Source organism: Budorcas taxicolor, chromosome 9 (assembly GCF_023091745.1).
Source record: "Budorcas taxicolor isolate Tak-1 chromosome 9, Takin1.1, whole genome shotgun sequence".
Lineage (NCBI taxonomy): Eukaryota > Metazoa > Chordata > Mammalia > Artiodactyla > Bovidae > Budorcas > Budorcas taxicolor.
In genome coordinates this window covers 25,534,088-25,555,521 of record NC_068918.1, presented here as the reverse complement: position 1 = coordinate 25,555,521, position 21,434 = coordinate 25,534,088, and the positions used below count along the sequence as shown (strand labels likewise).

Genomic DNA, 21,434 nt, shown 5'->3' with positions numbered 1-21,434 from the left:
CTTTCTTTATAGTCCAACTCTCACATCCATACCTGACTACTGGAAAAACCATAGCTTTGACTAGATGGACCTTTGTTGGCAAAGTAATGTCTCTGCTTTTTAATATGTTGTCTAAGTTGGTCATAGGTTTTCTTGCAAGGAGCAAGAATCTTTTAATTTGATGGCTGCAGTCACCATCCACAGTGATTTTGGAGCCCAAGAAAACAACATCTCTCACTATTTCCATTGTTTCCCCACGTATTTGTCATGAAGTGATGACCCTGGATGCCATGATTTTAGTGTTTTGAATGTTGAGTTTTAAGCCAACTTTTTCACTCTCTTCTTTCACTTCCATAAAGAGGCTCTTTAGTTCTTCTTCACTTTCTTCCATAAGGGTGGTGTCATCTTCATTCTGAGGGTATTGATATTTCTCCCAGCAATCTTAATTCCTTCTTGTGCTTCATCCAGCCCGGCATTTCACATGATGTACTCTGCATATAAGTAAAATAAGCTGGGTGACAATACACAGCCTTGATGTACTCCTTTCCCAATTTGGAACCAGTCTTTCGTTCCATGTTCTAACTGTTGCTCCTCGACCTACACACAGATTTCTCAGGAGACAGGTAGGTGGTCTAGTATTCCCATCTCTTAAAGAATTTTCCACAGTTTGTTGTAATCCACATAGTCAAAGGCTTTGGCGTAAGTCGATGAAGCAGAAATAGATGTTTTTCCAGAACTCTCTTGCTTCTTTGATGATCCAGTGTTGGCAATTTGATCTCTGGTTCCTCTGCCTTTTCTAAATACAGCTTGAACATCAGGGAGTTCACGGTTCATGTACTGTTGAAGCCTGGCTTGGAGAATTTTGAGCATTACTTTGTTAGTGTGTGAGATGAGTGCAACTGTGCAGTAGTGTGAACATTCTTTGGCATTGCCTTTCTTTGGGATTAGAATGAAAACTGACCTTTTCCAGTCCTGTGGTCACTGCTGAGTTTTCCAAAATTGCTGGCATATTGAGTGCAGAACTTTCACAGCATCATCTTTCAGGATTTGAAATAGCTCAACTGGAACTCCATCACCTGCACTAGCTTTGTTCATAGTGATGCTTTCTAAGGCCCACTTGACTTCGCATTCCATGATGTCTGGCTCTAGGTGAGTGATCACACCATTGTAGTTATGGAGGTCATGAAGATCTTTTCTGTTTAGTTCTTCTGTGTATTCTTGCCACCTCTTCTTAATATCGTCTGCTTCTGTTAGGTTCATACCATTTCTGTCCTTTACTGTGCCCATCTTTGCATGAAATGTTCCCTTGGTATCTCTAATTTTCTTGAAAAGATCTCTAGTCTTTCTCATTCTTTTGCTTTACTCTATTTCTTTGTACTGATCACTGAGGAAGGCTTTCTTATCTCCCCTTGCTATTCTTTGGAACTCTGCATTCAAATAGGTAAATCTTTCCTTTTCTCCTTTGCCTTAACTTCTCTTCTTTTCTCGGCTATTTGTAAGCCCTCTTCAGACAACTGTTTTGCCTTTTTGCATTTCTTCTTCTTGGGGATGGTCTTGATCACTGCCTCTTGTACAGTGCCATGAACCTCTGTCCATAGTTCTTTGGGCACTCTGTGTATCAGATCTAATCCCTTGAGTCCATTTGTCCCTTCCACTGTATAATCATAAGGGATTTCATTTAGGTCATACCTGAATGGTCTAGTGGTTTCCCCTACTTTCTTCAATTTAAGTCTGAATTTGGCAATAAGGAGCTCATGATCTGAGTCACAGTCAACTCTCAGTCTTTTTTTTTTTTTTTTTGCTGACTGTACAGAGCTTCTCCATCTTTGGCTGCAAAGAATATAATCAATCTGATTTCAGTACTGACCATCTGGTGTTATCCATGTGTAGAGTTTTCCCTTTTGTTGTTGGAAGAGGGTGTTTGCTGTGAACATTGTGTTCTCTTGACAAAACTCTGTTAGCCTTTGACCTGCCTCATTTTGTCAAAACTCTGTTAGCCTTTGACCTGCCTCATTTTGTACTCCAAGGCCAAGTTTGCCTGTTACTCCAGTTATCTCTTGACTTCCTATCTTTGCATTCCAGTCCCCTATAGTGTAAAGGACATTTTTTGGAGGTATTAGTGCTAGAAGGTCTTGTAGGTCTTCATAGAACTAACTGTTCAGCTTCTTCAGCATTACTGTTCAGGGCATGGGCTTGGATTACTGTGATATTGAATGGTTTGCCTTGGAAACAAACAGATCATCCTGTCATTTTCGAGATTGCATCCAAGTACTGCATTTCAGACTCTTTTGTTTACTATGATAGTTACTCCATTTCTTCTAAGGGATTCTTGCCCGCAGTAGTAGATATAATGGTCATCTGAGTTAAATTCACCCATTCCAGTCCATTTTAGTTTACTGATTCCTAGAATGTCGACGTTCACTCTTGCCATCTCCTGTTCAACCACTTCCAATTTGCCTTGATTCATGGACCTAACATTCCAGGTTCCTATGTAATGTTACTCTTTACAGCATCAGACTTCACTTCCATCACCAGTCACATCCACAGATGGAGCTCTGGCGCCATCTCTTCATTCTTTCTGGAGTTATTTCTCAACTGATCTCCTGTAGCATATTGGACACCTACTGCCCTGGGGAGTTCATCTTTCAGTGTCCTTTTTGGCGTTCCATGCTGTTCATGGGGGGTTCTGATTTGCCATTCCCTTCTCCATTGGACCATGTTTTGTCAGAACTCTCCACCATGACCTGTCCATCTTGGAGAGCCCTACAGGGCCTTACAGGGCATGGCTCATAGTCATTGAGTTAGACAAGGCTGTGGTCCATGTGATCAGTTTGGTTAGTTTTCTGTAATTGTGATTTTCATTCTGTCGGCCCTCTGATGGAGAAGGATAAGAGGCTTATGGAAGCTTCCTGATGGGAAAGACTGACTGAGGGTGAAACTGGGTCTTGTTCTAATGGGCGGGGCCATGCTCAGTAAATCGTTAATCCAATTTTCTGTTGATGGGTGGGGCTTTGTTCCGCCCTGTTTTTTGACCTGAGGCCAAACTATGGTGGAAGTGATGAAGATAATGGTGACCTCCTTCAATAGGTCCCCTGCATGCACTGCTGCACTCAGTGCCCCTGACCCTGCAGCATCCCACTGTGGACACACGCCTCTGCCAGAGACTCCTGGACACTCACGGGCAAATCTGGGTCAGTCTCTTGTTGGGTCACTGCTCCTTTCTCCTGGGTCTTGGTGCACACAAAGTTCTGTTTGTGCCCTCCAAGAGTCTGTTTCCTCAGTCCTGTGTAAGTTCTGGTGGGTCTATGGTTGGGTTAATGGCAATCTCCTCCAAGAGGGCTTATGCCATACCCAGATCTACTGCACCCAGAGCCCCTGCCCCTGTGGCAGGCCATTGCTGACCCATACCTTTGCAGGAGACATTCAAACACGGTTCTGGCTCAGTCTCTGTGGGGTCTCTGGGTCCTGGTGGGCACAAGGTTTGTTTGAGCCCTCTGAGTGTCTCTGGCAGGTAAGGGGTTTGATTCTAAATGCAATTTCACCACCATACCGTTTTGTTGGGGCTTCTCATTTGCCCTTGGACATTGCATGTCTTTTTTTGTGTGTGGGATCCAACATTTTCCAGTCAATGGTTGTTCAGCAGCAAACTGTAGTTTTGGAGTTCTCACAGGAGAAGATGAGCGCACATCCTTCTACTCCGCAATCTTATGCCACAAACATCACCAAAGACACACATAGGATAAAGTAAATGGATGAGCAAGAATGCCATGCTAACACTCAAACTCGGAGCAGCTATATTAATTTCAGACAAAGCTAACTTCAAAGCAAGGAAAATTATCAGAGATAAAGAGGGCCATCACATAATAAGGAATCAGTCGTCCAAGAAGACATGTGTTCAGTTGCTCAGTCATATCCAGCTGTTTGTGACCCCATGGACGATAACCCACCAGACTCTGCTTGTCCATGGAATTTTCCAGGCAAGAATACTGGAGTGGGTTGCCATTTCCTTCTCCAGGGGATCTTCCTGATCCAGGGATCAAACCTGCATCTCTTGTATATCCTGCATTGCAGGCAGGTTCTTTACCACTGAGCCACCTAGAAAGCCCCCAAGAAGACATCAGTTCAGTTTAGTTCAGTCACTCAGTTGTTTCTGACTCTTTGTGACCCCATGGACTGCAGCACGCCAGGCAAGAAAACATAACAGTCATAGTGGCTTCACACCTACAAGCAAAAAGTCAAAATACGTGAGGCAAATACCGATAGAGTTACAGGGATAAATAAGTGAATCCACTATTGGAGATGTAGACTTCAACACTTCTCTATCAGAATAGACAGATATAGCAAGGAGAAAATCAATATGCACATAGTTAAAGTCAACAATACCATCAATCAACAGACTGTAATTGACAACTATAGGCTACTTCATACAACAATAGCAGAACATGCATTCTGCTTAGGCCCAGTGGAGAAGGCAATGTCACCCCACTCCAGTACTCTTGCCTGGAAAATCCCATAGATAGAGGAGCCTGGTAGGCTGCAGTCCATGGGGTCGCTGAGGCTTGAACATGACTGAGTGACTTCACTTTCACTTGTCACTTTCATGCATTGGAGAAGGAAATGGAAACCCACTCCAGTGTTCTTTGCCTGGAGAATCCCAGGGACGGGGGAGCCTGGTGGGCTGCCGTCTTGGGGTCGCACAGAGTCAGACACGACTGAAGTGACTTAACAGCAGCAGCAGCAGCAGCTTAGGCCCAGATGGAATATTTGTTAAGGTAGACCACATTCTAGGCCATAAAAGCATTTTAACAAATTTAAAGGATATAAGAAAATAAATATTAAAATCGTATAGACCACAATGGAATTAAACTATAAATCAATAACAGAAAAATAGGTGGAAATCTCAAAATACTTTGGAATAAATGAAAAGAAAATATAACATCAAAATTTGGGGAATGCAGCAAAATCAGTATTTAGAGGAAAATTTATATAGGTGAACACATATATCAGAAAAGAAGAAACATGTAAGTCATCTAAGCTTCAATCATCTAAACTTCCACCTTAGGTAACTAGAAAAAAGGAGCAAATTAAATCCAAAGTAAGCAAAAGAAGAGAAACAATATAAATTAGAGCAGAAATTAATGAAAATGAAAACAGAAAATTAACAAGACCAAAAACTATTTCTATGAAAGGGTCAATCAATTAATAAGCCTCTAGCAAGGTTCAGTTCAGTTCAGTCGCTCAGTCTGTGTCCGACTCTTTGCGACCCCATGAATCACAGCATGCCAGGCCTAGCAAGGTTAAGTAAAAGAAAAAAAAGGAGAGAAGTTGTAATTACTAATTCAAAACTTAAAGATATAATACCACTAGTGATCCCACAGACATTAAAAGGATAATAAAAGATACTATGAACAAGTCTAGGTTTGTAAATTTGATAACTTAGGTAAAATGGACCAATTCCTTGAAAAAAATCAGTCTGCCAAAACATACATAGACTTATATATATATACAAATTCCTCATATATATGTGTGTGTGTGTGTGAATCTATTGAATCAATAATTAATAATCTTCAAAAATAAGCCCAGATGCATTCACAGGTAAATTCTACCAATTCTCTACAATCTCTTCTAAAAAACAGAACCAGAGAAGATACTTTCTGATTCATTCTATGAAGCCAGAATTACTCTAACAACAAAACCAGACAGACATTACAAGAAAAAGAAACTACAGATAAATACTTCTTGAGAATAGAGACGCAAAAAACTCTTCCTTATCATCCCTTTCTCCTGGTCTTACCATCCTGCTCTGGCTTGTCAGTCCAAGAAAAAAGCCTCCATCACTTCTTGACAGCTTCAAGGGTGGAGAGAATAGAACTATGAAGGGGAAAAAAAAAAAATGCTACCCCCCCCTTCAATCCTTGTACCAGTTACAAAAAATAAGATCTCCAATTTATAATTCTAGCTTATCTTTCATTTTGTTTTTAGAATCTATTCCAAGAGCTCTAATCAGGGGCTTCTGACTTCAAGGAGTCCCTGAACTAGAAGAAATTACATACAACATTCTGTGTGTGCACACCCACGTACATTTTGGGAGGGGTAAAGATCCACAGCTTTGAACAAAGTATTGAAGAGGAGTTCTGCTTTTTAACCTCCACTAAACTTGGGGTGGGTGGTGGTAAATATGATGCTCTTTCATGAAGTTAGAATTTATGACCAACAAGTTGTCAATTAGAAGTTATATCAAGTATTAATTGGCTTGTTTTAAAAGAGAGATACAGAACAAATTAACACGAAAGACTTTAATTAATTTACAGTTTTTAGTCAAAGCCAGGTATGTATGATTCCATCCTCTATACATTCTTTTTGTTGGAGATGGAATAATATTAATTAATAGTCATAACCATGACCTTAGATACTGCAAAATTATGAAATCACAGGTGTATTATCAAAGAAAGATTACATTATACTAATATAGTTTTAGGGTTAATTTGAATTTCGGTTATTAGAAAACAGGTAACCCATGAATTATCTATTTACATAGGGTAACCTTCTTATTACCTTCTCCTTGAAGGTAATTTTCTGCCTACTTATCTGGCAGATTTCACAGGAGGGAGAAGAGGAAAATCAGGGCTCCTTTGTTTATTGTCCAAAAGTCTCCCGTTTGGTTGGCACAAACGAGACTCTGATTTCTGAGTTTTGGACTCTGATGTTCTGCACACTGGAGTCTCCTTGTCACCTGAACCTCCAGATTTCCAAGGTCTTCACCTCGCCCTGACCCCCGTCAGTCTCTTCTCTGTTACACACACACTCTCTCTCCCCCAAACACACACAAGCTCTGTAAATGCATTCTCCCCCGCCCCCATTAATGCAAGACCCACTCCTCAACGCTCAATTTGAATCAAAATATTAGCACCAGACCCTGAAAATTCTCCCAGGGCTCCTCCTCGGTGTCGGCCCAGTTCTCAGGTTTCCAGGCGGGCCTGATGGACGGCAGATTAGATTGGCTGAGCTATTGGAGGAGCAGAGGCTCCACCAAATCACAAATCCAGGATTTTCGTCCTTCTCGGTCTCCTCCCTAGACTCTCGGCAACAGGAGTGCGTTGTTTCTCTTAGGGGAACCCAGCCTGGGGTTGCTATGGAGACGTGACGCTGCGGCTTGCAGAGCAACTCGGACCCAGATATCGCCTAGCAAACCTAAGCAAAGCCAGTGCCCTGCGTTGCTGCCTTCCATATCTGCACGCCCTCTTCATCCAAAACTTTTTTTTCTCTTGACTCCCTCCATGGAAGATTCCATCCCCGTCAACCAAAAAACAGAACACCAAGAACTTGCGGAAACAGGGCGGCCGTGGGAAGAAACGGTAACTACTTCCCAAGATCCTGAGCTTGGGTTAGCCGAGGCCCTAGAGTTGGAGCAGGGGCCAGAAACTGGACTCCAGACCAGGAGCAGCCCTGCTAGGATGCCCGTCTCTGGAGCCAGAACGCCGGATCGACCTGTGGATGACCTCGTAGGACTACGCGCATCATTTCCATCTTCCTCATCTCAGGGGCTCCCTTCCACTCTTTCTCCCCTGGCTCTGGCCAGGCAGGATTTTATGGCACCATGGCAGTCAGACAAGACCACTAGTGTTATTTCTGAAGCTGAGACACCTCATTTTGGCCATTTGGAACAATTATCTGATAAAGGTGGATCAACTCCTCATCAAACATGTCAATCAAAGGGAAACAACTTTCATCAGTCTCAGCAAACTAAATATCCCCTGTATGAACTGAGAGATGTGAGTGACCACACCTCTAAACAGAAAGAGCTGAGATTTGACATTTTTCAAGAAGACGACTCAAACAGTAACTATCATCTAGATCAGCCTGAGTCTGGGGCTTCTGAAGTGGCCCCCAGCGTGCTTGAGATTGCTGTTCAAAATACTAAGGCTTACCTACTGAAGACCAGTAGCAAGTCGGGCTTAAATCTGTAAGTCTTGGAGGAAAAGAGGGAGGAAAAACTGGCAAAGGGAGGGGGTATGATTATCTTTGTGTGAGGATGTGCTTCTGTGGGTGAATGAAAATATATCTGAAAAGTCTGAATTAGTGAGAGAGTGACTTCATAACTCTTTGTATCGTAGGACTCAAGACAGGTCACTGGTGGAGTTTCTTTTAGCTTCTTTAAAGATCCTAGATACACAGAAATAAAATCTAGGAATTATGGAATCTGGGGTTTGAAAGAAACCATAAAGTATCTCTGCTACTGCTGCTGCTAAGTCGCTTCAGTCGTGTCCGACTCTGTGCGACCCCAGAGAAGGCAGCCCACCAGGCTCCCCCGTCCCTGGGATTCTCCAGGCAAGAACACTGGAATGGGTTGCCATTTCCTTCTCCAGCGTATGAAAGTGAAAGGTGAAAGTTAAGTCGCTCAGTCGTGTCTGACTCTTAGTGACCCCATGGACTGCACCCACCAGGCTCCTCCATCCATGGGAGTTTCCAGGCAAGAGTACTGGAGTGAGGTGCCATTGAAAGTATATTTCCAGGATGCTTATTAAAACGGACTGTCTACCAAAATCTAAGCATTCTCAGTGCATGGTGTGGTTTCAAGTCCCTACCCAGGCCAGTGCTGGAATGATAAATTACCTGCTTCACCTGGGGCTGTCCCAACTAAGCATGGCATCCTGAGAAACTCCTCAGTCCGAGGCAAATCAGGAGAATTCCTTGCTATACAGGCCACCCCAAGTGCATGCCATTTTATCCAGATCTCTTTTAAAATGTGGTAACCAATGACCCAGGAATTTTCTGACCATCCTATTATAGCTAAGATTCAGATCTCATCATTGAGTCCAGATTTCTAGAGATTCTTGCTTCCAGGGTTACATAATCATAGGGTCAACAAAATTACAGGGCTAGAAGGGACTTGAGAAAACATCTAATATAATCCGCTTGCTTTTTAAATGAGGGGACTAATCACGGAAAAATTAATTTGCTCAACATTTCTCTGGCTACAACACTCTCTGACTCTTCCCTTTCCTCCATCACTCTGCTTCAGCCACATGGCCTCGTCAGTTCCAGTGTTGCTGCCTTGGCCCAGTGGCTTCTTCCCTAAGTCCTCCTTAGTCTTTGCTGGCTGTCTTCACATCTTAGGAATCAGCTTCCATAGAACTCTATTATAACTGCCTGCTCTTTCCTTCATAGTACTTAAGGTCATTTATAATTGTATAGAGACTTACAGATTTATATTTAATGTTTGACTCTCCCACTAAAGTGCAGGTCCCGAGTACAGGGACCATTTGAGTTTTGAACACCACTATATATTTAATGCCTAGCACAGTGTTATCAGCTATTTACTGACTAAAGAATTAATTAATTAATGGCAGTACAGGAGACACAGTCTAGACCTTTTGAATCTAGTTAATTCTCAACATGGGGGCTTCCTTGGTGATTCAGCGGTAAACAACTCATCTGGCAATGCAGGAGATGCAGGTTCAGTTCCTGGGTTGGGATCTCCTGGAGATCCCCTGGAGAAGGAAATGGCAACCCACTTCAGTATTCTTGTCTGGTAAATCCCATGGACAGAAGGAGCCTAGCGGGCTACAGACCATGGGGTTGCAACAGAGTTGAACACAACTTAGCGACTAAACAATGACAACAATCCCCAAAACAATTTGCTGAGATGCCTCCTGATTAGTCAGCAAACATGAAATGAGTGCCATTCAATATACGTATGTGGCAAAAGCTTGTAAAAAAAGCTATTATTTGGCTTTTAAAAATATGAAGTATAAAAAAAATATGAAGTATAATCTTAAAGTCTGAAGAATAAGATATCAGTTAATATATAATGTGAGAAGCCTTCACAAAACCCAAATTAAAATATTATTTATAAATTACTGTCTTTAACTACAATTTACTTAAACTTCAGGGATGTGATTTGCTGGATTCTACTTGAATTGCTGATATAAACTTCTTATCACAATTCTCTAGGTTAAATAACAAGCAAGAATTTACAAACTTTGATAAAATGTCAAAAAAGCTCATTATAAATACTGGAAAGTTCACAATTTAAAACTGAATACAAAACATAAAATGGGAAATTTTCTTTTACTGAATTATTTTATAACTGACATTACTTAAATAGCTAAATTTAATTTAGCATCCAAATGCTAAGTCTCTGAGGTGGTGAATGAATACCGTCCATAATATTCACTATTACTTTCTAAGTGCTTTATAGCCTGTAGTTAAAAATGGCTCATTAAAGATGAACTAAACTCCATATCTTATATACAGCTATTATTTAACAACCATGAAAGCTATTTTTTATTGCAGTTAAAACAATGTTGACTAAAATACAAAATTGGTTTTCATATTGTTGAATAAAAAGCCTGCAAAAAAGACTGCTTCCTTCTTTTCTGCCAGTCATAACATTTCTGTTCATTTATAAAAATAGCAATTTTCAGAGAAAGAAGAAGATATTCTTCATATATAATATTTGCAAACTGTCCATCACATTAGTTGTGCTTATAATTTACCTATTTTTCTTTGACATTCTTAAGATCCATTAGACAAATACAAATATTAAAGAAAGAATTAAATAACAAGGGCAGGTTAAAATAGGAATTTATTGAACATCCATTTTGTTTCACTATAATAAGGAAGGAGATATATTAAAACAATAAACAAAAACCTAATTTCAGCCCTGGAAGAACCTACTGCAGAGGCTGAATGAGAAATATGTGATATACACAGTTACACCACAGTGTATCAGTGATCTTAGGAAGGCCCAGTCCACACTGAGGAAGAACAGTTTCAGGAATAACCTGAATGGTAAGGCTTTGAGGATTAATTGTATTTTAAATCATTTCTTGAGAAAAATATGTATAGGACACGACAAGCAGGGGCTCTCAAGTCAGACAGCAACAAGATGCTGGACAGACATTTACCTTGCTGGGCAGACATTCTAACTGAACTAATTATTAGAAATGAAAGTGGAGAGAGACAGTGCTTATCCATCAGAGAGGTAATTTATGCAAGTCCTCAAACCAGACAGAGGAATTTCTATCTCTCCTGAGAGCAGTGTGACAGGCATTTTGGGTTCTTCAGTAATAAATTTCACATTGAAAAACTGGTATCTTTTTTTTTTTTAATTTTAAAATCTTTAATTCTTACATGTGTTCCCAAACATGAACCCCCCTCCTACCTCCCTCCCCATAACATCTCTGTGGGTCATCCCCATGCACCAGCCCCAAGCATGCTGTATCCTGCGTCAGACATAGATTAGCGATTCAATTCTTACATGATAGTATACATGATAGAATGCCATTCTGCACCTCCTAGCAGTTATGTGTAAAATATAATGAATTAATGAGAGATTAGAGAAGGCAATGGCACCCCACTCCAGTACTCTTGCCTGGAAAATCCCATGGATGGAGGTGCCTGGTAGGCTGCATTCCATGGGGTCACTAAGAGTCAGACATGACTGAGCGACTTCACTTTCACTTTTCACTTTTATGCATTGGAGAAGGAAATGGCAACCCACTCCAGTGTTCTTGCCTAGAGAATCCCAAGGACGGGGGAGCCTGGTGAGCTGCTGTCTATGGGGTCACACAGAGTCGGACATGACTGAAGTGCCTTAGCAGCAGCAGCAGAGATTAATTAATGAATCAATAGAGAGGTTAGAGGCAGCTTCACTAACTCAGTTATGAAATAAAAAGCTACAGCAGTGGTTTTAACAGAAAAGGACAAAAAATATTAGAGTGCATCACATTTTAATAAACGTGAGTAACATCAGATGACATTTTTCTCTCCGTTTGTGTCTAGGGGGTGGGTTGGGGTTGCAATATGAAATGTATCTCTTGTAGGTCTAAAAACACTGAAGTATATAACTGGCTTAGGAAATGTGATAAGAGAATTGATCTTAAAAGAGTCAGCTGTATTTAAAAATCAAGTTGTATTTGATGAGGGGTAGGAAAGGGGGATGGGAAAGAAGTTATGTTAAAAGAATGAAAAATAAGCTTAGTCACTTTTAAATACATAACTGAGAGATTTTGATATGAAATTAAAAGTAAAAATTGTAGCTGATGTAGAACATGTATCTTGCTGTAATGTGTTTTTCTTTAATAAGTTAAATATTCATATCATATTGAAGGAATTTCTTAAAAAGTTCTAGGATAAGTTATTCTTGGCAGTGGTAAAAGTTACTGAGTTTTTCCACTAAAAATCTCTCAAGTCTTTAGGTTGTTGAAGTTTCCTAAAAATCCAGTGAATATGTATGAAATTATTTCTTCAAATGCTTTAGACAGGGATATTATTTGGAATTTTCTCTTTTCGGGTAGATATGATCATCTTTCTGAAATGCTGACCAAGGTCTTAGATAAGCGTCCTGAAAATGCTGTGGACATCATTGAAAATATTAGCCAAGATGTCAAGATGGAACATTTTAGTAAAAAATTAGATACACTCCAAAATGAGAATGAGATGCTTCCAACCTATGAAATGGCAGAGAAACAGAAAACTCTTTTTCTTCAGGGAAATTTAGAAGGAGCTGACCAAGAACTGGAAGATGAAATAGTAAGTCACTCTGTAAATTTGAATAGGTCAATCTTCTGTTTTTTTTGAGGTGAATGGGGTGTGGCTTTAAATTCATACCCACTGCATTTTTATAGCTTACTAAATAGTATTTGCAACCTCATTTCACACCACTCATTTCCTTGGTTAGAGTTTCTTATGTTTTCACATTGTGTTTTAGTATTTCACAGATATAGCTATTTTATGTTTGTGGGGCTAAACTCCTTGGTATCAGTGAAAATGTTTTCTTCATCTTTTATATTTTCCAAAGTGCCTGGGACAGCCTGAGTTCATAGCTGTTTCTTATTGAGTATTGTTGAATGAATGAATAAATGGCACATAATTTAAAATTTGGCTTTAAATCAAGATGCATATTTTCCCCTTTAATTTACTGGAAAAATTAAAAGAGTTTCTAATGTCATTTGCATTTTCTTCCAAGGCTACTTCTTCATATTGTAACATGACAGTATATATATTATGTCAATGAGACATAATAGGAGAGAAATAAAAGATTTCTTTTAATCCCCAAAGATAAATTGTTAAAAATATTTACAGAGAAAGTTGGTGACAGAGATTACAAGCTATCATTCAAGAATGAAATCAGCTGTATTACAGAAATTTTACCTTCAAATATTTCAAATCAGTATCCGCTTTGTTTCCTAAATGCCTGCATATTTGCAATTTATTCTACTGAGTAATTTATACTGTACATCTACCGAGCTTCTATGTTCCATTACTGTTAGGCTATTTAAAACTGTCTACATACTTGCAAATTTGATGTTTGGAGTAAGATATGTTCAAAAAAGGACGCAGAATTCAGTCAAGGAAAGATAGGTCGGGTAGGGATATACCACATGGAACTAATGGTAAAGAACCCGCCGGCCAGTGCAGGAGACCTAAGAGACGTGAGTTAGATATCTGGCTTGAGAAGATCCCCTAGAGGAGGGCGTGGCAACCCACTCCAATACTCTTGCCTGGGGAATCCCATGGTAAGAGGAGCCTGGAGGGCTCCAGTCCATAGGGTCACAAAGAGTTGGCATGACTGAAGCAGCTTAGTAAACACACACACAAACCCTCTAGAGCTCTGTAGCCTTCATAAGGAGACACAAATGACGCAGCGAGATATAGAATAGTCAGAAGGGACGAGTGATAGGTGTCAACGACTTGACATTAGCTGATCTTTTCTAAAAACATCTTACTCAAAACACTTGGTTATGGACAAGTCTGGGGACAAACAGCCTGCGGGGATCAAATATTTGTTATTTTTGCTTTTATTTCTTTTGCCTTTGGAGACTGATCTAAGAAAATATTGCTATGATTTATGTCTGAGAATGTTTTGCCTATGTTCTGTTCTAGGAGTTTTATGGTGTCATGACTCACATTTAGGTTGTTAAGTCATTTTGAGTTTATTTTTGTAGATGGTGTGAGAGAAATTTCTAATTTCACTTATTTGTATGTAGTAGTCCAGCTTTCCCAAAACCACTTGCTGAAGAGATTGTCCTTTCTCCACTGCACACTATTCTTGCCTCCTTTGTTGCAGATTAATTGACCATAGGTACACAGGTTTACTTCTAGGTGCTCTATTCTGTTTCATTGATCTATTTGTCTATTTTTGTGCCAATACCATGCTATTTTGATTATAATAGCATTTGTAGTATTGTCTGAAGTCTGGGAGGGTTATACCTCCAACTTTTTTTTCCCCTCAGGATTACTTTGTCTATTCTGGGTCTTTGTAGCTCCAAATAAATTTTAGTATTAATTGTTCTAGTTCTATGAAAAAGGTCATTTTTATAGGGATTGTATTAAGTCTTTGGGTTGCAAGCAGTTGTCTTATGGATAAAATATTAATCACAGTGCTTGTATTCCTAGGCAGAACACGCTCTTCCAAACATAATGGAATCAGCTTTTTATTTTGAACAAGCTGGAGTTGGTTTGGGCACAGATGAGACTTACCGCATATTTCTTGCCCTCAAGCAGCTTACTGACACCCACCCAATCCAAAAATGTCGTTTCTGGGGCAAGATCTTAGGTCTGGAAATGAATTATATTGTAGCTGAAGTGGAATTCCGTGAGGGAGAAGATGAAGAGGAGGTGGAAGAGGAAGACGTACCTGAAGAGAGGGACAATGGAGATAGTGAAGCTGGTGAAGACGATGCAGATGAATTACCAAGGCCCTTTTACAAGGCCCCACAGGCTATTCCAAAAGAAGAAAGCAGAACAGGTGCCAACAAATATGTCTATTTTGTTTGCAATGAACCAGGAAGACCATGGGTGAAGTTACCAGCAGTGACACCTGCACAAATCGTTATTGCAAGAAAAATCAAGAAGTTTTTCACTGGGCGATTGGATACTCCCATTATAAGCTACCCACCCTTCCCAGGAAATGAGAGTAATTACTTACGAGCACAAATTGCCAGGATTTCAGCAGGGACCCATGTCAGCCCTCTAGGATTCTATCATTTTGGTGAGGAAGAAGGAGAAGAGGAAGAAGAAATAGAAAGTGGGCGAGATAGCTTTGAAGAAAACCCTGATTTTGAAGGCATCCAAGTGATTGATCTGGTGGAATCCCTATCCAATTGGGTTCATCATGTACAACATATCCTCCCGCAGGTAGGCGTTTTGCAATTCTCAGACTATCAGCTAGTCAGTAAATATTTATTAAATTCTGTCTATAACGCACACAGTATATTCAAGACAAAGGCCTTCAGACTGTAGACAAGGACAGAGACAATTAAAAAATCTAAACACAAAGTAGTATATAATTGCCAAGTTGTTTAGACCCAGGATCTTCAAACAGATTTTATTTCCAAATGGAAGTAAAATGGGCTTCATTTTATTTGGGCTTCCCTTGTGGCTCAGATGGTAAAGAATCTGCCTGCAATGCGGGAGACCTGGATTTGATCCCTGAGTTGGGAAGATCCCCTGGAGGGGGGAATGGCAATCCACTCCAATATTCTTGCCTGGAGAATCCCCATGGACAGAGGAGCCTGGTGGGCTACAGTCCATGAGGTCACTAAAAGTCAGACACAACTGAGTGACTAAGCATACATGGGGTTATTTGGCAAGTTATGGAAGAATTTAGGTTTAGGTGTGTTGTGAAATTATCTTTATATGTTAGATATAAATGGGTACATTAATTTTGGGAAGAGTTCTTTTATTCTATTCTTATTAGCCAAGGAACTTTTTTTGCATGAACAATAAAAGATTTTAACAAAAACAATAAAGTGTCATATAGTAGTTACATAGAACCTATTCTGCCAGTTTTTAATAGCACTTTATATATAGTAGCTCATTTAAAACTCACACTTGTATAGAAGACTCATTTCCTTATTGTACAGATGAGGGAATTAAGGCAGAAAGTTTAGGAAATATCACAAGGCTAACATATCTAATAAGTTTCAGATGTGAATGAGCAGAATGGATCCAGAGTCCACACTCTTAAACAATCTGGTAAACAGTCTCATTGACGGGTAGAATATCTTCACTATACTTTGATGTAGATAAGAGATATTCTTAAATATCTCTAGATGAGTTAATTAAATGAGAAATTACAATCTTAAAACTCCATGCTGCTAAGTCGCTTCAGTTGTATCCGACTCTGTGCGACCCCATAGACAGCAGCCCACCAGGCTCCCCTGCCCCTGGGATTCTCCAGGCAAGAACACTGGAGTGGGTTGCCATTTCCTTCCCCAATGCATGAAAGTGAAAAGTGAAAGTGAAGTCGCTCAGTCGTGTCTGAACTCTTAGTGACCTCGTGGACTGCAGTCTACCAGGCTCCTCCGTCCATGGGATTTTCCAGGCAAGAGTACTGGAGTGGGTTGCCATTGCCTTCTCCCAAAACTCCATACCTAATCTTATTATCACATTGTTGCTGTTAATAATAATAGTACCTTACCATCATATTAATTAGTAAAATGCATTATTACCTTTTCACTAAGGTTTGAATAATTTTAATATATAAATACCCTGTAACAATATTTTGCTTGAAATAACGTAGATCAAAATAGCATTTGGTAAATATACATTGAATGAATGAATGGTCAATATGCCACACAGTGGAACACCATGCAGATAATTACTTCAATCCAAAGGAATATTCTGGCATTTTAAGGTCCTCATTAGACCACTAGATCTTGCAGTATTTTTGCCTAGGGTCGGTGTAATTGGTTCAACCCCATACAAAAAAGTGAGGAAGAAGAAGATGAAGAAAAAGAAGAAGAAAAAGGAGAAGAGCTTGATGACATAGAACAGGAAGTGGGGCCTCCACTCTTGACACCAATCTCTGAAGATTTAGGTAATTTTACATATCCTACATATGTATGTGTGTCCATATATGTATATATATGTGTGTGTGCGTGTGTGTGTATACAGGAATACATAAATATGTACACATGTATATACGAGCATGAAAGTGAAAGTGAACTCGCTCAGTCGTGTCCAACTCTTTGCAACCCCATGGACTGTAGTCTACCAGGCTCCTCTGTCCATGGGATTTTTCAGGCAAGGATACTGGAGTGGGTTGCCATTTCCTTCTCCAGGGGACCTTCCCGACCCAAGAATCGAACCCCAGTCTCCCTCATTGCAGGCAGACGCTTTACCCTCTGAGCCACCAGGGAAGCCCATTTACGAGCATATCTTGGCGATATTGTAAGACAGATTCCAGACCACTGCAGAAAATGTGAATATTATAATAAATGAGTCAACTTTTTGGTTTCCCAGTGCCCATAAAAGTTATGTTTACACTCTACTGCAGTCTTAAGTGTACAATAACATAATATCTAAAAAATGTACATGCCTTAATTAGAAAATACTATATTGTGGGGGGATGAGAGAATTAGGTGAGGGAGATTAGGAGAGACAGATTTCTAGTTACAAGATAAATCAGTCATGGCTATGAAATGTAAGGTGTGGGGAATATAGTCCAAATAACATAAGATCTTGGCATGGTGACATGCTGCATGCAAAGTTGCTCAGTCGTGTCCAACTCTTTGTGACCCCTTGGGCGTTGCCCACCAGGCTCCTCTGACCATGAGGATTCTGCAGGCAAGAATACTGGAGTGCGTGCCCTCCTCCAGGGGATCTTCCTGACCCAGGCATCAAACCGGGGTCTCCTACATTGCAGGCAGATTCTTTACTAACTGAGCTATGAGCGAAACCTGTATATGAATATATACACAGGTATTTCTGGCTTTTCAAAAAATCACTTTACAGCACTTTGCTTTTATGAGAGAACTACATTAGTACCAATTTTCACTGATAGAAATTTTTAAAAAAGGCAAAACAAAAGTAATGTTCAGCATTTTTGCAGTGAGCAGTTATAGAGCAGCACACATTTCAGGCTGTCAGAGCAGCACCTCCAAGCTCCTTTCCCAGGAACTACACTCAGCATCAAGTCATTGCTTTGAATTGTGTTTGGAGCTTCTGTGCTTTATCTGTTTATCTTGACAATCTATTAGCAAGATGTGTCCTAAAGTAATTACTTCTTTGCTGTATGTCATTTCGGCTTACAAACAGTTTCATAGGAGCGCTCTACTTTTGGATAGTGGGGGAAACCATTACACACGCACACACACATACTGTAGTTAATGGTGGCAGTAAAGAATGTAACGTGGCCAGCCCCACAAAGAACTTTCTAGGACAGAGGTTGCAGGAGTGTATTGCAGAGCGGAAACATAAGTTGGCTCTTACTAGAAATGCTGACAGTTATCTCTTTTTAAAACACTTGTTTTGCATTCTACAGATCATAAACACATGACATAGAGTAAAATATCATGAAGTACTATTTTTTCCCAATATACTATTGCTCTCATATTCTTCTTTTCTTCCTATTCAGTTTTGGAGTGTTCATGCTCCAAACCCTAGCTCTCTTTCATAATACTGATTTGATCATCACGTATTTTTCCCTCTACCACACAGGCCTCCTTTCCCTTGGTAAAACTTATTTTTTCTGTTGTTCAAATGTACATATATAAACACAGACAAGTATATATAAATACACATTTTTTTTTCAAATTTCATTGTTCCACAATGTTCAAATAGTACCCTCCTGATTCTGTGTTAAACAGATGTTTTAACTTTTCTATGTCAAGTGTGTGTGTGTTTTAAGGTATATAAATATAGCTTTTCTGTTGCACAGTTATATGCTTGTCTATTTAGGAGTTAAATCTATTTTGAATTTCCTTTGGTTTACAGAGATCCAGAATACATCACCTTGGACAACACGGTTATCCTCAAATCTCATTCCTCAATATGCGATTGCAGTCCTTAGATCCAACCTTTGGCCTGGAGCATATGCCTTTTCCAATGGCAAGTAAGTATGTGCCCACGTGTAAGGCTGTTATTTTGATGATTTAACTTCTGGAAATTATAAGTTATCACTGGAATGTTAAGTTACTGCTGTTTTAACTCTTCTTTGGCATGTAAAGTCTGTAATGGCATAAGATGAATTCATACAACATCCATCTTATAAAACAAAGCATCAAATTCATAACATTAGAGTAATTCAGACTTCTGTGTTTTTATCTGAATTATCCAATTTATGGAGCTAAAATGTTTTTTATTCTATGGTTATTTGAGTAATTGATAATCATTTCATGGAGGTAATTCTAAGCACTGTTAAATTGAGTCTTACTTTTGTTAGTTATCTTGAGAAAAGATAATTTAAAATATGTATGTTTAGGCTATCACTTTCAAGAGAATTAGGATAAGAGGATAGTCAATGTCCTTTGGTCACCCAGAGCATATACTTCCATTTGTCTTATGCTTCCATTTCTTACTTAATAACCTAGGGTCAGAAGCTTGGCTGAGCTGGAGAACTGAGTGGTCAAATGTCAGAGTAGCTATGAGATCAACAAGCCAAAAATGAAAGTGTTTTCAAGCCTTTAATCACTTACTGTGATGGCATAAGCAAGTTGAAGCACTGATTCTACTCGCTGTCCGCCACCTCATTCCATTTGCCCACGTGGAACGGCACACTGGTGGAAGGTCAGATGGGTCAGCACAGTTGTGAGGGCATCCCACTGACAAGGAAGTCCTCCACATAAGGCTTTTGCAGTTTTATGAACCTGCGACCAGAGGAAGGTGGGGAGGGCTAGGAAAAAGCACTGGGTACTGGGACTTCCCTGGTGGTTCAGCGGTTAAGACTCTGAGCTGCCACAACAGGGGATCCAGATTCGATCCCTGGTCAAGGAACTAGATCCCACATGCCATAACGCCAAAAATAAAAAACAAAACCAAAAAACGACTGGGTACTGAGTCAGAGTAGGGGAAAGCATCTATAAGTTCTCCTTTTCTCTTACTCAACCCCCATTAGGAAGCCTTGGCAGAGGGACCTGAAGACTTCTGCTGAAGGCCCCAGATGAAGAGGCTTGGGAATAAAGGCACCTGAGCCAGAAACACAATTCTATCAAAAGCATGACAGGCCAGAGGGGCCAGAGTCCTTGCCCACAACTCCTCTGCGACTGCAGTGCACTGGCTCTGCACCAAGTCTGTTGCGGAGAGGGCACTTTTCTCCATGAGGTCTACCAGGGAAAGCTTTTGTGATTGCCCAAGGCTGGACCTGAAAAACCATGCATAGGTTTCTGACCACAAGCCCAAATCCTCATGCAGCCAAGTTTGCTAGATTGGCAACTTCTTAACTCTTCCTAACTCTAAAGAATGTATGCAACCTTTAACTTAGTTGTTTCGTTCTTCTGAAAATAATTAAAAGATCAAAGGCTGTGGTTCAGTTCAGGTGTAAGGTACATTTTGACTATGTTTTCTTAACCAGCTTGAGCAGTTTGGCTCATAGTAACCCCCTGTGGGCTTCCCAGATTGTGCGTGGTAAAGAATCCACCTGCCAATGCAGGAGATGTGAGAGACGTGGGTTCAGTCCCTGGGTCGGGAAGATCCCCTGGAAGAGGTAATGGCAACCAGCTCCAGTATTCTTGCCTGGGAAATCCCATGGACAGAAAGGAACCTGGCGGGCTACAGTACACGGGGTTGCAAAGAGTCGGACACAACTGAGCACACACACACACAGCTCCCTGTGGTAGAAGAATCATTTAGGGATATTTCATCTCTAATGCATTTTAAATATGCTGTACTGTTTTAACATTATGGAACTATGATACTCTTAAGTACTTTATTCTTACAGAAAAGGATAAGTTTTTCTTACTGAAAACTTATATGATCTACATTTTATTTTTAAATTACAGAAAGTTTGAAAATTTCTACATAGGCTGGGGTCATAAATACAGTCCAGACAGCTATACACCTCCAGTTCCCCCAGCTGTTTATCAAGAGTACCCCAGTGGACCAGAAATTACGGAAATGGATGATCCTACTGTGGAGGAGGAGCAGGCCTTCAGGGCTGCACAAGAAGCAGCAGCAAATTCAACAGAGGAGAATGAAGAAACTGAGGAAGAGGAAGATGATTATGACTAATACAAGTAGAATTAGCCCAGTCTTATGAGACCGATACACACATACTCCTTATTTGGGACTGACTTATATATATAAATTACAACTATTCATGTGTAAAATGTCATTCCCTGAAAATAAAAATTTGGAATTTCACATTTGGAACTATTAATATGTACTTTTAGAAAGATGCTCAACAGATTTTTCAGAGGTGAAATGACATTTTCTTTTTTTTTAAAATCATTTTTTTAATTATTTTTTAAATTTAAATTTATTTAATTGGAGGCTACTTTACAATATTGTAAATTACTGTTTTGATGGCTTCAGCTAACCGAATATGTACTTTTTTAAGCCTCAGGTTGAATTTCTAATAGGCAAACAAGGTAATATACACCCCACAAAAGCTACTTGGGGGGATTAAATATTTTTTGAGTGTCAAGGAATACTGAGACCAAAAATATTGATAACTAAGTTAGAGCATGTGTTCTTCAGCAATTTGTGATACTATTGCAAATACTGTA

At 39.9% G+C, this 21,434-nt stretch overlaps 1 protein-coding gene across 1 annotated transcript; it reads left to right on the top strand.

Annotated features, from left to right (window-relative positions):
* Nucleotides 1-7,256: 7,256 nt before the first annotated feature.
* RSPH4A (radial spoke head component 4A) lies at nt 7,257-20,937 on the top strand. The gene is made up of 6 exons (XM_052646005.1): nt 7,257-7,942; nt 12,282-12,516; nt 14,383-15,123; nt 16,666-16,807; nt 18,706-18,823; nt 20,709-20,937. Exons 1-6 carry the CDS (start codon nt 7,257-7,259, stop codon nt 20,935-20,937), a joined length of 2,151 nt encoding a protein of 716 aa, XP_052501965.1.
* Nucleotides 20,938-21,434: the final 497 nt, after the last annotated feature.

Coding starts and splice junctions, on each gene's coding strand:
- RSPH4A (XM_052646005.1), top strand. CDS start 7,257: ATGGAAGATTCCATCCCCGTCAACCAAAAAACAGAACACCAAGAACTT. Junction 15,124..16,665: donor TACAACATATCCTCCCGCAG/GTAGGCGTTTTG, acceptor ATTTTTGCCTAG/GGTCGGTGTAATTGGTTCAA. Junction 18,824..20,708: donor TATGCCTTTTCCAATGGCAA/GTAAGTATGTGC, acceptor TTTAAATTACAG/AAAGTTTGAAAATTTCTACA.